The sequence below is a fragment of the Musca domestica genome, unplaced genomic scaffold (assembly GCF_030504385.1).
Source record: "Musca domestica strain aabys unplaced genomic scaffold, Musca_domestica.polishedcontigs.V.1.1 35, whole genome shotgun sequence".
Classification (NCBI taxonomy): domain Eukaryota; kingdom Metazoa; phylum Arthropoda; class Insecta; order Diptera; family Muscidae; genus Musca; species Musca domestica.
The window spans coordinates 8896994-8916785 of record NW_026712315.1 but is presented as its reverse complement, the minus strand read 5'-3'; the positions used below and the strand labels follow the sequence as shown (position 1 = coordinate 8916785).

At 38.2% G+C, this 19792-nt stretch overlaps 1 protein-coding gene across 1 annotated transcript in view; it reads right to left on the bottom strand.

Moving 5' to 3' along the window:
• LOC101895015 (cyclic nucleotide-gated cation channel beta-3) overlaps nt 1–14168 on the bottom strand; it is a 122133-nt gene extending 107965 nt beyond the window's left edge. Inside the window, exons 1-3 of the mRNA XM_059125671.1 lie at nt 13787–14168; nt 13442–13612; nt 2828–3155 (exon numbers count right to left, since the gene is read on the bottom strand). Of these exons, the coding sequence (XP_058981654.1) occupies nt 2828–3155; nt 13442–13612; nt 13787–14168 (881 nt within the window). The remainder of the gene's footprint in view (nt 1–2827; nt 3156–13441; nt 13613–13786) is intronic.
• Nucleotides 14169–19792: the final 5624 nt, after the last annotated feature.

Here is a 19792-nt window from a genome sequence, read left to right as displayed (position 1 = left end):
TTGATACCCTACACCACTTTGCTTATTTGGTAGAGCTCCACATAACAATTAAAAGTTTTTATGAGATAATTCAATCATACACGCCATGATTATAATTATAATTTGAAGTTCAAAGGACTAAATATGCCGAAGCATTTAAATTCGGACTTGTATTGCCCATTTGGTGCAAAATTAATTTGAAATCATATAAAAATATATATGGGAGCTATATCCAAATCTGAACCGGTCTCAATAAAATTTGGCAAAGATATGTCTGAGCTGCATTTGATATATTTCCCTGAATATCGTTGTTACGGAGAGCATATTACGGTTGTGGGTAACAAATATAACAAATCGGATGAATAATATATATGGAAGCAATAGCTATATCTGAACCGATCTTCACCAAATTTGACATACTAGCTTCTAGACTCAATTCGATCGTAAGTGCCAAATTCCATCCCATTTGGACAAATATTAGACGTTCGGTGCACAATAAAAGGTAAATCGGACGAAGTTATATATGGGAGCTATATCCAAATCTGAACCGATCTCGATAAAATTTAGCAAATGTATTTCTGGGCTGTATTTGATATATTTCCCCAAATATTGCTGTTACAGAGTGCATATTACGGCGGCGGTGGACAAAAATAATAAAACGGATGAACAATATATATGGGAGCTATAGCTATATCTGAACCGATTTCGATCAAATTTGTCACACATATTTTCAGGCCTAATATGGATGTATATGCAAAATTCCATACGATTCAGGCTGATATTACACGTTTGGTGCACAATAAAAAGCAAATCGGACGAAGATATACATTGGAGCTATATCTAAATTTTGACCGATTAGCTCCAATTTCAATAGGGTTCGTCCTTGGGCCAAACAAAGGATCTTTGCAAAATTTCATCTGGATCGGGTAATAAATGCGACCTGTACTTTGTTTACAAAAATACATGGACAGACGGACAGACGGACGGACGGACATGCATAAATCGACTCAGAATGTCATTCTATGCAGATCATCAAAAGGAACTATGGGTTTATCTCGTTTCCTTCTGCCTGTTACAAACAAATGCACAATGACATAATAATGGGTACCGTGATATGGGGCTATACGATATCGTGGACCGATATAGCCCATCTTCAAACTTGACCTGCATGCAGACAAAAAAGATATCTGTGCAAAATTTTAGCTTCCTATCTTAATTCGTTTAGACTGTAGCGTGATTACAACAGACGGCGGACCTCGTCTGAAAATTGTTGTACGCTTATCAAGAACATATATACTTTGTTGGGTCTAAAATGATTATTTCGATTACTTACAAACTGAATGACGAACTTAATATACCCTCCATACTATGTATGGTAGAGGGTATAAAAATATTGTGATGTGTGTAATTTGAAGACAATCGGACAAGAGTTATAATGCTTCAAAATTAGGATTTGCAAATTTTGCGCAAAATTGGATGATCCTTTCTCTTTCTGTGTAGTAAAATATATATACATACGAACGGGCGGTCTTGAAAGGGACCTAGGACCTTAAATGATTATTTCGATGAGGCACGCTTTGGCCGTATCAAATGTTATATACCCTATGTTATAGAAACCTACTTCATTTCAACTCGTTCCTTGGAGCTTTGATGACTCAGTTATTTCCTCGTATATTCTATGTATGTATGCATTTGTGCACGTAATATTATATGTGCGAAATACTATTAATTTGTACCCCACCTTTATCTAATGCTGTGTAGAATCTCACACCCACCCTACAAATATAAATTTACATTAAGGAAGATAAATTGTAATAGGATTTTAATACAACATATATCATGTTTACTCAAATTTTGACATTTTCCATAGATTCAAACATTCGAATCCATGGCAAATACGACCACCAACACCACACTCCGTATCTAATCATGCTTCACTTCACTTTGCATCCATTGGCTTTGTGGGTAACTCTTCATAGACGGCAACCAACAAGAAAAGATAGAGGGAAAGAGAGAGATAGAGAGCGAGATAACCGACAGGGAGAGAAACAACTGCTGACAACAGTTGGTTTGGGATTTGTTTTGTTGTCTCTGGTAAATAGAAGAACAGCAGAGACACTGCACGACACAACAAAGACAGCCAAGTGTACAACCATTGCAGGGCAAAATCAGCCGATGACATGGGGTTCTTAAAGACCGGTCTGTACTGCGGGACTTTGGGCGTAGTGAGTGACAAACCCCAAATGGTCCGGCATGCATGCTAAGGACAATGGTCATTAAGGCCATTCGCCGGACATATTTATGCATTATGACAGTGTCCTCCTGGGAGTGGACCAACGGCTCTACGTGTCGGCTACGAATGTGTGTGTGGTGTGCCTGTCACTTTGGTTCTGGCAACATTTCATTGTAGTTCACTTTAATGATGACATTTAAGACAATGTCCGTTCGTCAGTGTAAAATTACCATCCAAATGAGCCAACAACTCTGGGGAGGACCAAAAGAATTTTCATTTTTCATCATTTCGCACATTGAAAGGTGTAGCCGTTGTTGACTTTGTGACAAAGTGGCCAGTGTGGCATTGGCCTACAATGACAGAGCTATTTAGGATTTTTGTAAACATGCGAAAAAAAAAAAAAAAAACAAAACGGAACGGAACAACTTCAACACCAGATGGCCAGGGGGTTGGACATTAATTACCGAGACCGAACTACTGGGCTTAATCATAATGTTTGTATTTTATACCCCAGCAAACTTTTAATTAACTAAAAATCTCTATCCAAAGGGTGAATGAAATACAAAAACAAATAAAATAAAAAATAAATAAAGTTAAATACAATGAAATACTTACCGATCGGTACCATTACAAAAATTCCCACTAAACTGATGGCTACCCATCAGTGTGTTATCCTGTGAACCGCGACCCACTGATCGATTCCAGGTGCCACCCAACAGCGGCTGATCGTTGTCTTTCAGGCGTCCGCGTGACTTTCGCCTGGTCTGTTGTTTGTTGTTGTGTAACAAATCCATATCGGAGGCAGTGCTTGTATTGGCCACATGTAAATTGGAAGCTCTTGATGCACATGGTGTGGCGAGGCTATCGTGTGATGTGAAGAAACCTTGCTGTGAAACGCTTTGGCCAAATTTCGGCTGTGACATGCCAAATTTGGAGCCTAAATCTGAAATTATACGAAAAAACGAAATCAAAATGTGTAAGTCTTAGAAGTATTACGAGGGCATTGAAAATATTTTATTTCAATAAAATTCAAAAATTTCTCTGTTCCCGTTTGGAATGTAACAAGTGAATTGAAATTGCTATGAGTGGGCCATAAAATGTCACAGGGAACAATGTATAATTTTAGAGGAAAAGAGAGACATCATCTGAAATTCCAGTTTAAGGTAGAAATAATCAGGTGAGTCACTCAGATGTTCAGAATCATTTTTCCTGGTCGAATGTCTGTGATTATTGAACAATCTGTGATTGCTTATATTCTTATTTTTGGTACAAAAGATTTTTTTGATAAATTATAGAAACATGGTTCAAAAGATATTTTTGTTGATTTTTTTTAGTTATACCCTACAACACTATGTGTTGGGTGTATTATAAGTTTGATTGGGCCAAAAATTATGTAACACCACGAAATATTGGTTTCCCACATAGGAATATTGGTTTCCCTATCTCGCCGAGCTGAGTAGATCTAGCTATGTATGTCCGTCCGTCCGTCCGTCTGTCCATATTAATTTGTAATCACTCTACAGGTCGCAATTATGGCACGATCCTCACGAAATTGAAAATGGAGGTGGGGTAAAGGTCAGAATAGAACCCTATTTAGAGATAATCGCATAATATTTAGGGGTTGAAATGGATCAAAGACTGGAAAATTCTTGATTTTACAGTTGCTCTACAGGTCGCAATTATGGACCAATCGACGTGGAAGTTAGCATGAGTCTAGAGCTTAGGACAGGGGAAAAGCCTTCCAATTTTTATGGTCATCGGGTAATATTTAGTTGGTGAAATAGACCATAACATCTGTGTTAAATAAAAGTCAAATTTTCCATTAATCCGCGAATATTTTTAATATCGGCGAAATCACAAATAGACGAATAGGTTAATTCTGACCGTTACGTAGACGCCGATATTATTATTATTATTATTTTTTTTTTATTTTTTTTTTTTTTTTTTTGATATATATAGCGAAATATGTACAATGTGTGTATACGAAGGAAGGAAATGTAAGGAAGAATGCTTATATCTCATGAATGGCATGAAAGAATAAAATCTAAAAAAATCGATGTTAATATAGATTTTTTAGTATTTTGCGACATTTTGTTGTTTTGATTGGGCCAGAATTTATGTAACACCTCGAAATATTGGTTTCCCATATAGGAAAGTATATATGGATCTTCCTAGCTCGCCGAGCTGAGTCGATCTAGCTATGTATGTCCGTCCGTCCGTCTGTCCGTCTGTCCATGTTAATTTGTAATCACTCTACAGGTCGCAATCATGGTCCGATCTTCACGAAATTTAAACTGGAGGTGGGGTTAGGGTCAGAATAAAAGCCTATTTCTTTTGGAGATGGTCGCCAAATGTTTAGGGGTTGAAATGGACCAAATACTGAGAAAATATCGGATTTTGCAGTAGCTATACAGGTCGCAATTATAGACCAATCGACGCGGAATTTCGTATGTAGCTAGAGTTTAGGTCGGGGAAGAGGCCTACCAATTAGGGTGATCATCGGATAATATTTAGCGGGTAAAATAGACCATATATTTTGTGTTGAAAAAATTCAACATTTTTCATTGAACCGCGAATATTTTAAATCCCGGCGAAATCACAAAGTCATGACAAGGTTACTTCTGACCTTTACATTGATGTTAACATCCAACAAATCGGATATATAGCAAAATATGTGGGATATATATGTCTATCAAAGAAGATATGCTTGAAAGATCTCTTATATGTCGAGAACGGCTAAACTGATTTCGACTGTTCTCATTAATTCAGAATGGCCTCTTGGCAGGAAAGAAAAAACGTCTAAAAAATCGCATAAAAATATCTCTCTAAAGATGAAAATATTGATTTTCTACAATTTTCTCATATTTTTTCAATTTTGTCATATTTTTGTCATATTTTCATTTTGAATTAAATATTTGGTAAAATTTCTACAGCTAACAAAACTAAGTAGTTGAGATATCAGGATATCATATACAGATCGCATTTATGGACCGATCCTTATGAAATTTTGCATGGAGATAAGATGAGGGTCAGAATTGAAGCCTACTCTTTTTGGAGATGATCGCCATATATTTAGGGGTTGAAATGGACCAAAAAACTGCAAAATTGTCAGCAGGTCGTAATTATCGCCCAATCCTCACGCACATTTGAATAGGGCTTACCGGACATTGCAAAAGCCAAGCAGTTTTGGATGACCATCCAAAAATATTCAATGTGTGAAATAGTTTGCCAACTTTTGTAGACAAAATACGGAAATGTCCATTCCAGAGACTTTTTGGAGAATTCACAAATACAGGAAAGACGCACTTCTGACTATTTCATTAATGCTGATTTCGTTGAAGAATATAGTCAAATGTCTGTATCTCATATAGATGCGTTTCAGTCAAAAACTAATAATAAATGTTAATCTTTTGCCACTTCTGAGAGATTATAGGTCTTTGGGAAATATTGGTTCCAGATCTAGGAAGACCATTTAAGTGCAACATCTACCAATAAATTGGAAATGAGCAAATTAGTTTAAGTTGCTATTATTCGAAAATTAGAGAACGAAACCTGATAGTTTCCTTTTATTATTTGTCACAAATATCTTGTGGAGTTCGTTCGAGTATCTCGCCTATATAAACTGTATCGTTTATTATAGTGTTGTAGGGAATTCAACGGTCGGCCCCGCTCGACTGTAGCCTTTGCTTACTTGTTTTAATTTAACTTAGTTTTGAAATGTATATTTTGTAATATTTTTTCACCTTTTAACCCAGGTTGGGCTTATTATATACATTCTGCAATTATCGTCCGACCCTCACGACAATTTTCACAAGGGTAGGGTAAGGCACAAAAGGGCTAGGCCTATTGTTTTTAAAGATGTCCGCAATATATTTGGACCATGGACCAAAAACGAAAAAAAAATCCTGATCACACAATTGAAGCCATTCGACTCGCCTGAGAAGAGCGTTAAGAACAGGGAAAAATTCTAGCATTTTGCATGACCATTGGATTATATTTAGTTATAAAATGGACCAAAACAACTAACAGCACGACGGAGTGCGTATATATTGGGCAAATGTCCCTGTTCATAATGCTAAGGGTAATATCTGGACCGTGCTCCGTAACATAATTTCAAAATCGAAATCTTCCAAAATGGATTTGGACATAAAGGGGCTTTTAACATATTGTAGTGTTGTAGGGTATCACATGGTCGGCCCCGCGCGGCTATAGTCTTTGCTAACTTGTTTTAATGTAAAGTTGATAATTTTCCGACAAAAAAACAATTAAAAAGACAAGTTATGAAAAGTTCCATGTCCACATTGACTAAAGAGCATGTTTTCTCCTCTATATTAGGAGAAAAAAATATTTTGGCTTGTCGGCCTTTGGAGCTCTAATCAAATATAATTTGATGTGTTTGTTTTCTCTTTCGAGACGAGCTTAATGATCAGGAATTTGCAGTGAAAAGGAAAGCCAGATAGACACTATCACACACTCACCACTATGCGACGCGTTTCGCCGTTGGTTAAGCGGCTCATCAGGCATATTTGGTGTGGATGATGGCTTACAAGGGCCGTTCTCTGGAAAGTAGTATATATTTCGAACTTATTGCAAATTAGCATATGTGAATTATACACTAGAAACTCTCCAGGTTCGACTCAAGTTCTATTGGCAGATCTTTTTCACAGCAAAGTTTTGTTTTTTGTAGTGATGGATTTTTTGTCCACAACAACTACATTGCTTCCAATGCATACACTTGTTTTAGTGCTGCTTTAGGAAGACGGGTTAATGGCTCTGAACGTAGAGACGGCAACTTCTAGTTGGCTGCACACCGAGGTCCGCGGTTCAAATCCCACAGCCAGGCTCGGCTGAATTTTTGAGTTTTGCCTTGTTAAGGCGAAGATCATATGTTTTATGATTGATGTGTTTGTTTTCTCTTTCGAGACGAGCTTAATGATCAGGAATTTGCAGTGAAAAGGAAAGCCAGATAGACACTATCACACACTCACCACTATGCGACGCGTTTCGCCGTTGGTTAAGCGGCTCATCAGGCATATTTGGTGTGGATGATGGCTTACAAGGGCCGTTCTCTGGAAAGTAGTATATATTTCGAACTTATTGCAAATTAGCATATGTGAATTATACACTAGAAACTCTCCAGGTTCGACTCAAGTTCTATTGGCAGATCTTTTTCACAGCAAAGTTTTGTTTTTTGTAGTGATGGATTTTTTGTCCACAACAACTACATTGCTTCCAATGCATACACTTGTTTTAGTGCTGCTTTAGGAAGACGGGTTAATGGCTCTGAACGTAGAGACGGCAACTTCTAGTTGGCTGCACACCGAGGTCCGCGGTTCAAATCCCACAGCCAGGCTCGGCTGAATTTTTGAGTTTTGCCTTGTTAAGGCGAAGATCATATGTTTTATGATTGATGTGTTTGTTTTCTCTTTCGAGACGAGCTTAATGATCAGGAATTTGCAGTGAAAAGGAAAGCCAGATAGACACTATCACACACTCACCACTATGCGACGCGTTTCGCCGTTGGTTAAGCGGCTCATCAGGCATATTTGGTGTGGATGATGGCTTACAAGGGCCGTTCTCTGGAAAGTAGTATATATTTCGAACTTATTGCAAATTAGCATATGTGAATTATACACTAGAAACTCTCCAGGTTCGACTCAAGTTCTATTGGCAGATCTTTTTCACAGCAAAGTTTTGTTTTTTGTAGTGATGGATTTTTTGTCCACAACAACTACATTGCTTCCAATGCATACACTTGTTTTAGTGCTGCTTTAGGAAGACGGGTTAATGGCTCTGAACGTAGAGACGGCAACTTCTAGTTGGCTGCACACCGAGGTCCGCGGTTCAAATCCCACAGCCAGGCTCGGCTGAATTTTTGAGTTTTGCCTTGTTAAGGCGAAGATCATATGTTTTATGATTGATGTGTTTGTTTTCTCTTTCGAGACGAGCTTAATGATCAGGAATTTGCAGTGAAAAGGAAAGCCAGATAGACACTATCACACACTCACCACTATGCGACGCGTTTCGCCGTTGGTTAAGCGGCTCATCAGGCATATTTGGTGTGGATGATGGCTTACAAGGGCCGTTCTCTGGAAAGTAGTATATATTTCGAACTTATTGCAAATTAGCATATGTGAATTATACACTAGAAACTCTCCAGGTTCGACTCAAGTTCTATTGGCAGATCTTTTTCACAGCAAAGTTTTGTTTTTTGTAGTGATGGATTTTTTGTCCACAACAACTACATTGCTTCCAATGCATACACTTGTTTTAGTGCTGCTTTAGGAAGACGGGTTAATGGCTCTGAACGTAGAGACGGCAACTTCTAGTTGGCTGCACACCGAGGTCCGCGGTTCAAATCCCACAGCCAGGCTCGGCTGAATTTTTGAGTTTTGCCTTGTTAAGGCGAAGATCATATGTTTTATGATTGATGTGTTTGTTTTCTCTTTCGAGACGAGCTTAATGATCAGGAATTTGTAGTGAAAAGGAAAGCCAGATAGACACTATCACACACTCACCACTATGCGACGCGTTTCGCCGTTGGTTAAGCGGCTCATCAGGCATATTTGGTGTGGATGATGGCTTACAAGGGCCGTTCTCTGGAAAGTAGTATATATTTCGAACTTATTGCAAATTAGCATATGTGAATTATACACTAGAAACTCTCCAGGTTCGACTCAAGTTCTATTGGCAGATCTTTTTCACAGCAAAGTTTTGTTTTTTGTAGTGATGGATTTTTTGTCCACAACAACTACATTGCTTCCAATGCATACACTTGTTTTAGTGCTGCTTTAGGAAGACGGGTTAATGGCTCTGAACGTAGAGACGGCAACTTCTAGTTGGCTGCACACCGAGGTCCGCGGTTCAAATCCCACAGCCAGGCTCGGCTGAATTTTTGAGTTTTGCCTTGTTAAGGCGAAGATCATATGTTTTATGATTGATGTGTTTGTTTTCTCTTTCGAGACGAGCTTAATGATCAGGAATTTGCAGTGAAAAGGAAAGCCAGATAGACACTATCACACACTCACCACTATGCGACGCGTTTCGCCGTTGGTTAAGCGGCTCATCAGGCATATTTGGTGTGGATGATGGCTTACAAGGGCCGTTTAATTTGATTTTGACTTTTATGTAAAATAGATGATAAGGCCTTCAGACTATCTTCCTCTAGAAGGGGATAAGTAGGCAGGCCAAAGTACCCTTCCTATATCTCTAGTAAGAGTCTTCTATTGTGGTCTACTACACGACGTAGAAAGTCTCCAGTTCGAGGTCCAGAGGGCGTCCAGGTCGAGGTCTTCTATGTAGAATATTAGTCCTTCAGCTCGTGGCCTTCTATGTAGAATATTAGTCCTTCAGCTCGAGGTTTTCTACATACATTAGACGGTATCCAATTCGAGGTCTACTATGTTGAATATAAGGCCTCAAGTTCGAAGTTTTTGGATGTTTTCTATAGAGTAGAACACCTCTCAATTTTGGGGGTCTTCAATGGTATAGAATGTCTTATATTTTGTAGACGTGTATGAAGTAGATGGTCTCCATGTTGGAGGACTTCTGTGGAATAGAATTGGAGGTGAAACTCTATTGTACCAATAAGAAGTCTTCCAATAAGAACTCTTCTACAGATTTTGGTGATCCTCCAAACCTTAAGTGCTTTAGTTTTTATGTATTTTGGAGTTTTTATAGAGAAGAAATGTTCCAACGTAAAAGAGAAGGTCTCACAAAACTTGGTGATCCAACATGGAAAACCATTGCTGAGTCATAGAAAAAAGAGTTCTCCAGTTATGGACTTTCTATGAAATAGAAGCCCTTTAGTTTGCCGGGTTTCTATAGACATCTTCGGGTTTCTATGGGCATCTTCTTCTAGAGAAGAAGGGTGATCTTTCAGACAGTGGGCTTCATTGGGAAGCCTTCTTTAAAATATAAGAAATTTTTTATGGAAGTTTTTTTTGTAGCTCTCAAATTTGTGGTGTTTTAAAGAATATGACAACTTCGGTAGAATCAGGGATCTAAATATTTCAATATGTGCTATTTTTATACCCTACACCACAAGGTGGTCAGGGTATTATGTCTTTGTGCATTTGTTTGTAACAGGCAGAAGGAAATGAGATAGACCCATAGTTCCTTTTGATGATCTGCATAGAATCACATTCTGAGTCGATTTATGCATGTCCGTCCGTCCTCTGTCCGTCCGTCTGTCCATGTATTTTTGTAAACAAAGTACAGGTCGCATTTTTTGCCCGATCCAGATGACATTTTGCACAGATCATTTGTTTGGCCCAAGGACGAACCCTATTGAAATTGGAGATAATCGGTCAAAATTTAGATATAGCTCCCATATATATCTTCGTCCGATTTGCCTTTTATTGTGCACCAAACGTGTAATATCAGTCCGAATTGTATGGAATTTTGCACGTACACCAAAATTAGGCCTGAAAATATGTATGCCAAATTTGATCGAAATCGGTTCAGATATAGCTATAGCTCCCATATATATTGTTCATCCGATTTCTCATTTTTGTCCACCGCCGCCGTAATATGCACTCTGCATCAACAATATTTGGGGAAATATATCAAATACAGCTCAGAAATACATTTGCTAAATTTTATCGAGATCGGTTTAGATTTGGATATAGCTCCCATACATAACTTCGTCCGATTTACCTTTTATTGTGCACCAAACGTCTAATATCTGTCCAAATGGGATGGAATTTGGCACTTACGACCGAATTGAGTGTAATATGTCAAATTTGGTGAAGATCGCTTCAGATATAGCTATAGTTTCCATATATATTATTCGTCCGATTTGTTATATTTGTTACCCACAACCGTAACATGCACTCCGTAACGACGATATTCAGGGAAATATATCAAATACAGTTCAGAAATATCTTTGCCAAATTTTATCGAGATCGGTTCAAATTTGGATATAGCTCCCATATATATCTTTATCCGATTTCAAATTTATTGTGCACCAAATGGGCAATACAATTACGAATTTAAAAGATACAAATGCTTCGGCAAATTTAGTCCTTTGAACTTTAAATTATAATTATAATCATAGCGTGTATGATTGAATTCTCCCATAAAAACTTTTAATTGTTATGTGGAGCTCTACTAAATTAGCAAAGTGGTGTAGGGTATCATAAAGTCGGCCCCGCCCGACTTTAAGACTTTCTTTACTGGTTTGATTTAAATACTGGCCTTTCTTGAATCATTCTATAAAATGTAGGAGGCTTTCCATCACTTCTGGCTGCCAAGAGTAGAACGCACTAAAGTCCAAAAAGAAGAACAATTAGCCTCATGCAAACTGGGTCTTGACTATCGTGTCTGAAATATTGATGACCTAATGGTAAGGAACACAAGAAAAATAGAGGGATTAGATACCAAGTTATGCCTTATTGCTGACTCAGTATACCAATTCCTAAACGTGAGTGATTCCATAAATTGTATGTATTACATATCACTTATACGCAGAGTTTTCATACAAACGAACGGAGTCCACAGAACCAGTTCGTCCGCTCTAACTAAATTAGCACAAGTATGCGGTAGGCATTACTTGAATGAGATGAAAAAACTGCAACCAAATTCAGCCTGCTGTCACTTTTGAGCCATTCGTTCGACAGCCTTTAAAATTATTCCAGTGACAGCTCATTATATTGTTGACAAGCCTACAAAAGCATATTGGTGAGAATTTTCAAGAAAAAAAGTTATTTGTGATGGAATTTAAGCGTAATAGTGTGATTTCCTTATAGTTGGCTGGAAAACCACAAGTGGCTATCGTTAGAGCACTCCAGCATTTAAATGTGAATAAATCTTTTGTGTCTCGTAACATCGCTCGTAACCGTGAATTTGGTAGCGTAGCTCGACGTCAAGGAAGTGGACGGAAGAAAACAGTTACATCAGAAGAAATGGTTCGAAAAGTAAAGAAGCAACTTGATCGAAACCCGCTTCGCAGTGATCGAAAAATGGCTCATGAGCTGAACCTTTCGCAATATTCGGCAAATGTTAAAATATGAGCTCGGGGTAAAGCCATTGAAATTCCAAAAAGTGTAATAACTTACACCTCAGCCGAAAGAAAATAGACTCAATAGAGCTATAGAGTTGCTTCGCTTGGCTGAAAGTGGTGAACTGACGAATTTGGTTTTATCCGATGAGAAAACATTCGTTGTCCAGCAGTTTGCAAACAAACAAAATGATCGTGTTTTTACTTGCCAAAGAGATCAGCTGAAAATACGCACCTTCGGTTGGCCGCCAGAACTCAAGCACCGACCATGGTGACAGTGTGGGCCGATTGTCATTCTCCGCTCGTATTAATGGCATCAGAATAAATGCAGAAAATTATCGCGAAAATATTCCGAAGCCTTGGGCACGCAAACATTTTGGCCGCAGACCTTGGACATTCCAACAGGACTCAGAACCCTCGCACTCAGCACGCGCCATCCAAGAATGATTACGAAATGAGGTTCCTCGCTTCATTTCCAGCGCACAATGGCCACCAAAATCTCCGGATATCAATCCGTTGGACTATTGTGTCTGGAGTATTTTGGAAAGCAAGGTTGACACTAAAAAATACCCAAATTTCGATCACCTCAAGCAAGCGCTTCGCCTGTAATGGACCAAAATACCGCAGAGCAACATTCGGGCAGCGTGTGACGGTTTCATTGGCCGTTTGAAGACCATAATTTGTACCATAGGTGACAAATTCGAACAAATCTAAACTTATTCTAAAATTTCTTGCTATTTGTGACATTTTTTGCTTTCATTCCATGAAATATTAACAAAAATTAAAAATTATGGCATTTGACTTTGTTGCAGTTTTTTGTATCTCACCCTGTATGTGGGTTGTATTTAGCCATGTACGTGTACTAACTTTATTGCATTGGCTTTAGAAAGTTAACCCAGAAAATTTCTTCAAAATACTTAATATCCAGTATTTGGGAATATGAATATATTTCAAATTCGAACTAAAAGCACTTGTGTAATATCTCCTCAAAAGAATTTTGACTCCACCTCAATAAAAATATAAATTTGTTTTCTTATACGAACGATTAGGTTAATGCCATGGTAATTCAAAGCTGTGAATTGAAACATGCATCAATGGAGCATTGTAGTTTTGATTCCATGGGAAATGGGTGAACACCTAAAACATGGACAATTCAATCATGTTGCATGATTTTTTCCTCGAGAAATGTGGTTATGTATAAATTTGATGACGCTACTTTAAAATCTTACCCAAAAAACTATGACGATCGATTGAGAATCGCCGCAAACTACCCAAGTCAATGCACTGTTCATCACCGTTCATGGTTGGCGTTATCGATAGCTCTGTGGTGTGATAATTAACACCGATGCCATAGCTGCCACCACCATCCGTATTATAGGCATCTACACCCGCTCCACCATCTGTACCACTCAAACCACTGCCACCGATACCGGTGCTATTATTTCGGCCACCCATAAAACTGACATGGCTGGCTGACAAAGTTGGCAAAACATTTGAATCGCCAGCCATGGAGGATGTTGTTGCCCCTGCTGCTGTTGTTGTTGTTGTTGCTGCTGCTGCTGATAAGTAGCCACTACGTGTTACACTGCCACCGCCGCTACCACAACCACCACCATAAAAGCTACTGCCATCCAGCTCGGCCATTTGTTGCTCATTGGCTGTGAGAGGTTGTATGGAACGTGAACTGTGCTCTCTGTACAAAGGACCGGGCGATGGTACCAAATGGCGTAAAGTACCATTGAGGGATAGGCGTGGATTCATAATTTCCGGATAACTGGCACGTGGTTTTTGAAGGTATTGTTGCTGTTGCTGCTGCTGTTGAAGTTTTGCGGTTGCTGGCGTTGTAGCCGAAGGCACTCTTAATGAGTTGCTATTGATGCCACTGCTGCTGCTGCTGTTGTTGTTGTTGTGGATGTTATTGTATCTTTTTGGACTCTTGTGATGGCTGCCACTCATGCTGACGTTGGCGTAACAACAAGGTTTGTTGCTGTCGGTGTAAATGCGTTGGACTTAAAATCGTTGTTGTTGGTGTGTTTAATGTTGTTATTGTTGCAAATGCCAACGTTGTTGCCACTCTTGTTGCTACGGCAATTGCTGTTCATGTTTTGGTTGGCCGGCACAAGTGTTGCGGCTACGTTTGCTGCTGCTGTTGCTCCTTTTGGCTGCTTGTTGATGTTGGTGCTATTGAAAAAAGCCAATTTCAGCTTGTGGCCTCAAAATTGGGATTTTCAATAGCCAGTTACGAATGATGCTGGCTGGCGCTACTCTACAATCCGATGTCTTTCTTGTTGTTCTTTTTGTTGTTTTTTCTTTATTTTACCCAGCCAAGTGATCTTGCTGTAGTTTTGTTGTAGTTTTCCTTGTTTGTCGGGGGTGTTGTGTTGTAACATTTGACCGCGTTATCATATCCGCCAACATCCGTTGCAATTTTATTGTTGCTATACAAAAATGAAATCGGAATTTGTTGTTGTTGGATTTTGCCTGTTTGTTTATATTTATATAAATATTCTGTATGTGTTCAGAGGTGGTAACTTTTGGTTTCAGTTTTTTTTTTTGCTTTATCTGTGTTTATTTGTAAAAATACAATAAAAGAAGAAGCGGTCTGTGGGTGAGGTTATATATATTACATCTGTGATAACAAAAGAACTAACGATTTTGGTGTAGTTTTCTGCATGTATTCAAAAATTGTATTGCTGGATTGAGGAAGGAACCGAATCCGTAAGTTTATATGCAGAAAATTATTTATATACAGCTCTTTACAACAGACAAACATTAGTTCTTCATTAGGGTGGGTAATACAAAGTCGACAATTTAGAAACCAGTAAGGAAAAGTCAAAAGGCGGGCGAGGCCGACTATATGATACCCTACACCACTGTGCATAATTAGTAGAGCTCCCGTAACAGAAGAATTTATTTCAAGTAGATCATACCAACTATCAACATTTGGCTTTAGAGCAGTTATAGAGTGCATGATATCACATGGAAAAGGATTATATTAAAAAATATATCGGAGCCGATTACGTTCCGAAATTCACTCCATTTGGGATGATATTAGTCATTATTTGCACAATAAACCTGAAATCGGATCAAGGATAGATAAGGGAGCTATATCCAAATCTTAGCCTCGATCAAATTTGGCAAAGGTATTTCCGAGCTTTATACGATTTTCCGAGATGTATAAGATCTGAACCGATTTTCTTTAAACTGAATACGGTTGGATGTACCAAAAATTCAGGACTTTTTGACAGTTATTGGCCATTTGGTGCACAATTAAATATTATAGACCATTTGGTGCATAATTAACCCGAAATCGGTTAAAGATATATATGGGACCTACAGGGTTGCCCATAACTTTTGACAGAGATGTCACATCACTTAATGACATACCGCGTTTGAAGCGTCAGTCCAAGCAGATTTTTACCATGAACCAATACACGCAGCGATCTGAAATAGTTGAAATTTACATTCAACAGAAGAAGTCAATTGTGAAAATTCAACGTGCTCTTAAAACATTAGAAAATGTGAGAAGTGCGCCTTCTAAGAACAACATTAAGTGTTTATACGAAAAATTTTCGACTGGTTAGGCTCTTTCTAATCCGAAGAGGCCATATAAAAGTCGACCAAGTCGATCGGCCGAGAGTATCGCTGCCGTACGAGCCAGTGTTGAGAGGTCCCCAAGAACATCCCAAAAACGCCGTTCTCATGGCTCGGTCCACTTTACAACGGATTATTCGCATTGATTTGCATTTGTTCCCGTACAAAATTCAATTGACGCAAAGAATGTTGCCTGCGGACATGCCTCGTCGATTGGAATGGACCCAAAGGTCCGCCGAATATGGGCAACCCTGTATATCCAAATCCGAACCTATCTTGATAAAATCTGGCAGAGGTATTTCTGGGCTGCATCGAATATCTGATACAAAATATCATTGTTGTGGATAGCATATTACGAATTTGAGGGACTTTAAATCGTATGAAACATATGTATGGAAGCTACAGCTATATCTGAACCGATTTTCACAAAATTTAATGTACCTCCTTCTAGACTGAATTCAGTCGGATATGACAAAATTCAGGTTATTTGGACTGATATTGGCTATTTGGTGCACAATATACGAAATCGGTTGAGGATATATATGAGAGCTATACCCAAAATCTAAACCGATCTTGACAAAATTTTTATACACTTATTTCAGAGCTGTTGATTTTATATCTGGTACCAGAGATCATTGTTCTGGAATGCATATTACGCTTGTGAGGGACGTTAAACCCCAAATCAGATGAAACATATATATGGGAGCTATAGCTATATCTGAACCGATTTTCTTCAAATTTGATTTACTTGCTTCTAGACTGAATTCGGTGGGATGTACCAAAACAGAAGTCATTTGGTCATTTTTTGGTGCGCAATTAACCCGAAATCGGTGGAAGATATATAGAAGCTATATCTAAATCTGATCCGATTATCACCAATATCAACAGGGTACGTCCTTGGGCTAATCAAATATTGTTTGCAAAATTTCATCTCAATCGGATAATAAATGCGACCTGCATTTTGTTCACAAAGATACATGGACTGACATGAATAAATCGACTCAGAAAGTGATTCTTTGAAGATCGTCAAAAGTAACTATGGGTCTATCTCGCCTACTTCTCCATGTTACAAACAAATGCACAAAAACATAATACCCTTACCACTTTTTGATGTAGGGTATAAAAATGTTTGTCGAACTCTAAGTAAGAGTGTTAGGTACCGATACGGGTGCTGATACAAACTTGGGGATATATGTTAAATATGCCTTGAATATTCCCATTTAAATTGGTAGTATTAGTATTTAAGGCTCCCAGCATACACTTTATAGCAGTGTGTAGCATGCCAAAATATCATAGAATTCAAGCATAGATCCAAGAATGCATCTAAAGTCTAAATTTTTCCTAAAGCCCGACCTTAGGCAAAACAATTATTTTAGAAAGATGACGTGAAAGACAAGAATACGCCTCATCATCTCATCTCGGTTTTCATTATATTGTAAGGAAATATTTGCATCAATGTTGCCCGAACAACGCAAAAATATTTCCAAATGTATTATACCCTTCACCTTGTCATTCCATTTGTAACTTCCCTAAATATTCGTCGTAGACCCCATACATATGTATACCTTATATATTCATGACCAGCATAAAATTTAAAGTCGACTTAAGAATGTCTGTCTGTCTGTTGAAATCACGATACGGTTCACATTATTTGGCTCAGTAGTTTGCATTGTGTCTAGGATGGTTGGTATTGAAAATGAGAGATATCGGTCCACTTTTTCGTATACCTCCCAATATTCGGCGTTTTGATGATTTTTTGCAACATTTTTCATGGATTTGCCTAAAAAACTAGTATTTGTACCTCATAATGGGTTCTAGCTCCGATGGCGAAGCATTATATGTATAGGTCAACGTCTTCGTATAGCCCCCATATAGCGGTACCTCCCGATTTTGAGTATTTTCATTATTTTTGCCACATTTTCCTACAGATTTGTCTAAATAATGGTATTTGTAGTTCGTAATGGTTTCCAACTCCGATGGTGGAATATAGTCGGTTGGTGAATCATTGTATATATGTGTACACGTTTTCCTGTAGCCCCATATATCGGTATCTCCCGATTTTCGATATTTTAATGGCTTTTGTCGGTGGCTAAAAATTGTTTGTATAGTCCCACGATTTGGTGTAGCCCCCATATAACGGTACATCTCGATATCCGGTATTTTGTTGATTTTTCCGATGGTGGTTTTCGTATAGCCCCACATATCGGTATCTCCCGATTTTCGATATTTTTATGACTTTTGTCACAATTTCCACGGATTTGTCTAAAAATTGGAGCATGTTGGCCATGATAGGTTCTAGTTTCGGTGGCTAAACATTGTTTGTATAGACTCCCGATTTGGCATAGCCCCCATATAACGGTACCTCTCGATATCCGGTATTTTGTTGATTTTTGCCACAGTTTTTCACGGATTTGTCTAAAAATCGGTATTTGTGGGTCATAATGTGTTCTAGATCCGGTGGCGAAACATCGAATATTTAGGTCCAAGTTTTCCTCTAGCGCACTTAAACCGATACCAACCGATATTCGGTATTTTGATAATCGTAGTCACCTTTACCCATGAAATTGTTTCAATTTTGGTATTTTAGAAGATTTGATAGATGACAATCTTTGAAGTATAAAATGGTCTGTAGAGGTTTCCGTTTTGGTATACCCCCATGCAACAGCCTCACACACTTTATGATTTTTTGAAAAGTTTAACTGCATTACGCAAACGGTCTTACTGGTATTTATAGTTTAAAGTGGAGCACGCTTTAATTCAGATACTTTTATATGAAATGATATCTTTTCCCTAAGGTGGAGGGTATTAAACATTCGACCCGGCCGAACTTAATGTTTTTTATTTGTTTCATGTTAGATCCTTTAGGAACTGTATCAATCCTGTCTAAAGGGATTTTGAGTAAAGTACTCAGAAGGAGCTCAGACAATTTCTTCAAAAAATGTGGCTACAATAATCAAAATACCGAATATCGGGAAATACCGTTATATGGGGTGATATACGATATCGTGAACCTATAGAGGGAATTCTCTTCAGAGGGCAAACATCCCAAAAATAACTGCTTGTGAGGATTTTACGACAATTCCATTGAATAATTTAGCTATACTATCGTGGACCTATAAAGAAAATTCTCTTGCAGGCGGTAAAGTATCCACAAAGAAGTCCTTTTATACAATCTCAGACAATACCATTAAAAAATGTGCCTAAAATCATCAAAATATCCCGAATATCGGAAGATTCAGTTATATGGGGGCCATGCGATATCCTGGAGCGATATAACCCATCTTCGAATTTGACCTGCCTGCACAACTTACTGACGAACTTACTATACACTCCAGATAAAAATGTATAAAATATATCGAATCAATAGTTATATGGGAATCGAGCAGAACTTTGCCGTATTTGCCAAAATACATTCAATTCGGACAAATATTACACACATAGCGCACAATAATAATGAGATCGTCTACATGTAAATTTAGACCAATTCTTACCCATTTTCGCCAAAGAAATGGTTTGTGAAAAATTTCATCTCAATCGGTCATTAAATGTGACCTGTACCCGAATATAAGGCGAGGTTTGTCGGTGATGCCAAAGGAAGTGGACTGACGAATCCCATTTTTTATATTAGAACCTTCATTGGCAGAAATTTTAAAATGTGCGAAAGGTTTGGATATCGGACACTTATAACGCATTTTTGATAAGAATTATTTTTCAAAAAGTTGAGATTTTGTGTCGGAGGTGTCTGGTTGAGCATACTGATATATAGTATATTCCCGCTAGACCTTGAGCAATAATGGAGCATTTTATGAGAGCTAGGTGTTTTAGACATGTTGAACCTGCTAATTTCTTTTCACATTTTTAGAGAATTACTATATATTTCCAAATTTCGACCTTCAGTGGAAGTATAAGAAGAGGTAGGAAAATACTGTCTTTTTTGGGGCATGTACGAAATGTTTTCTAGTGCTCTAACGCTCAATACGAATGTA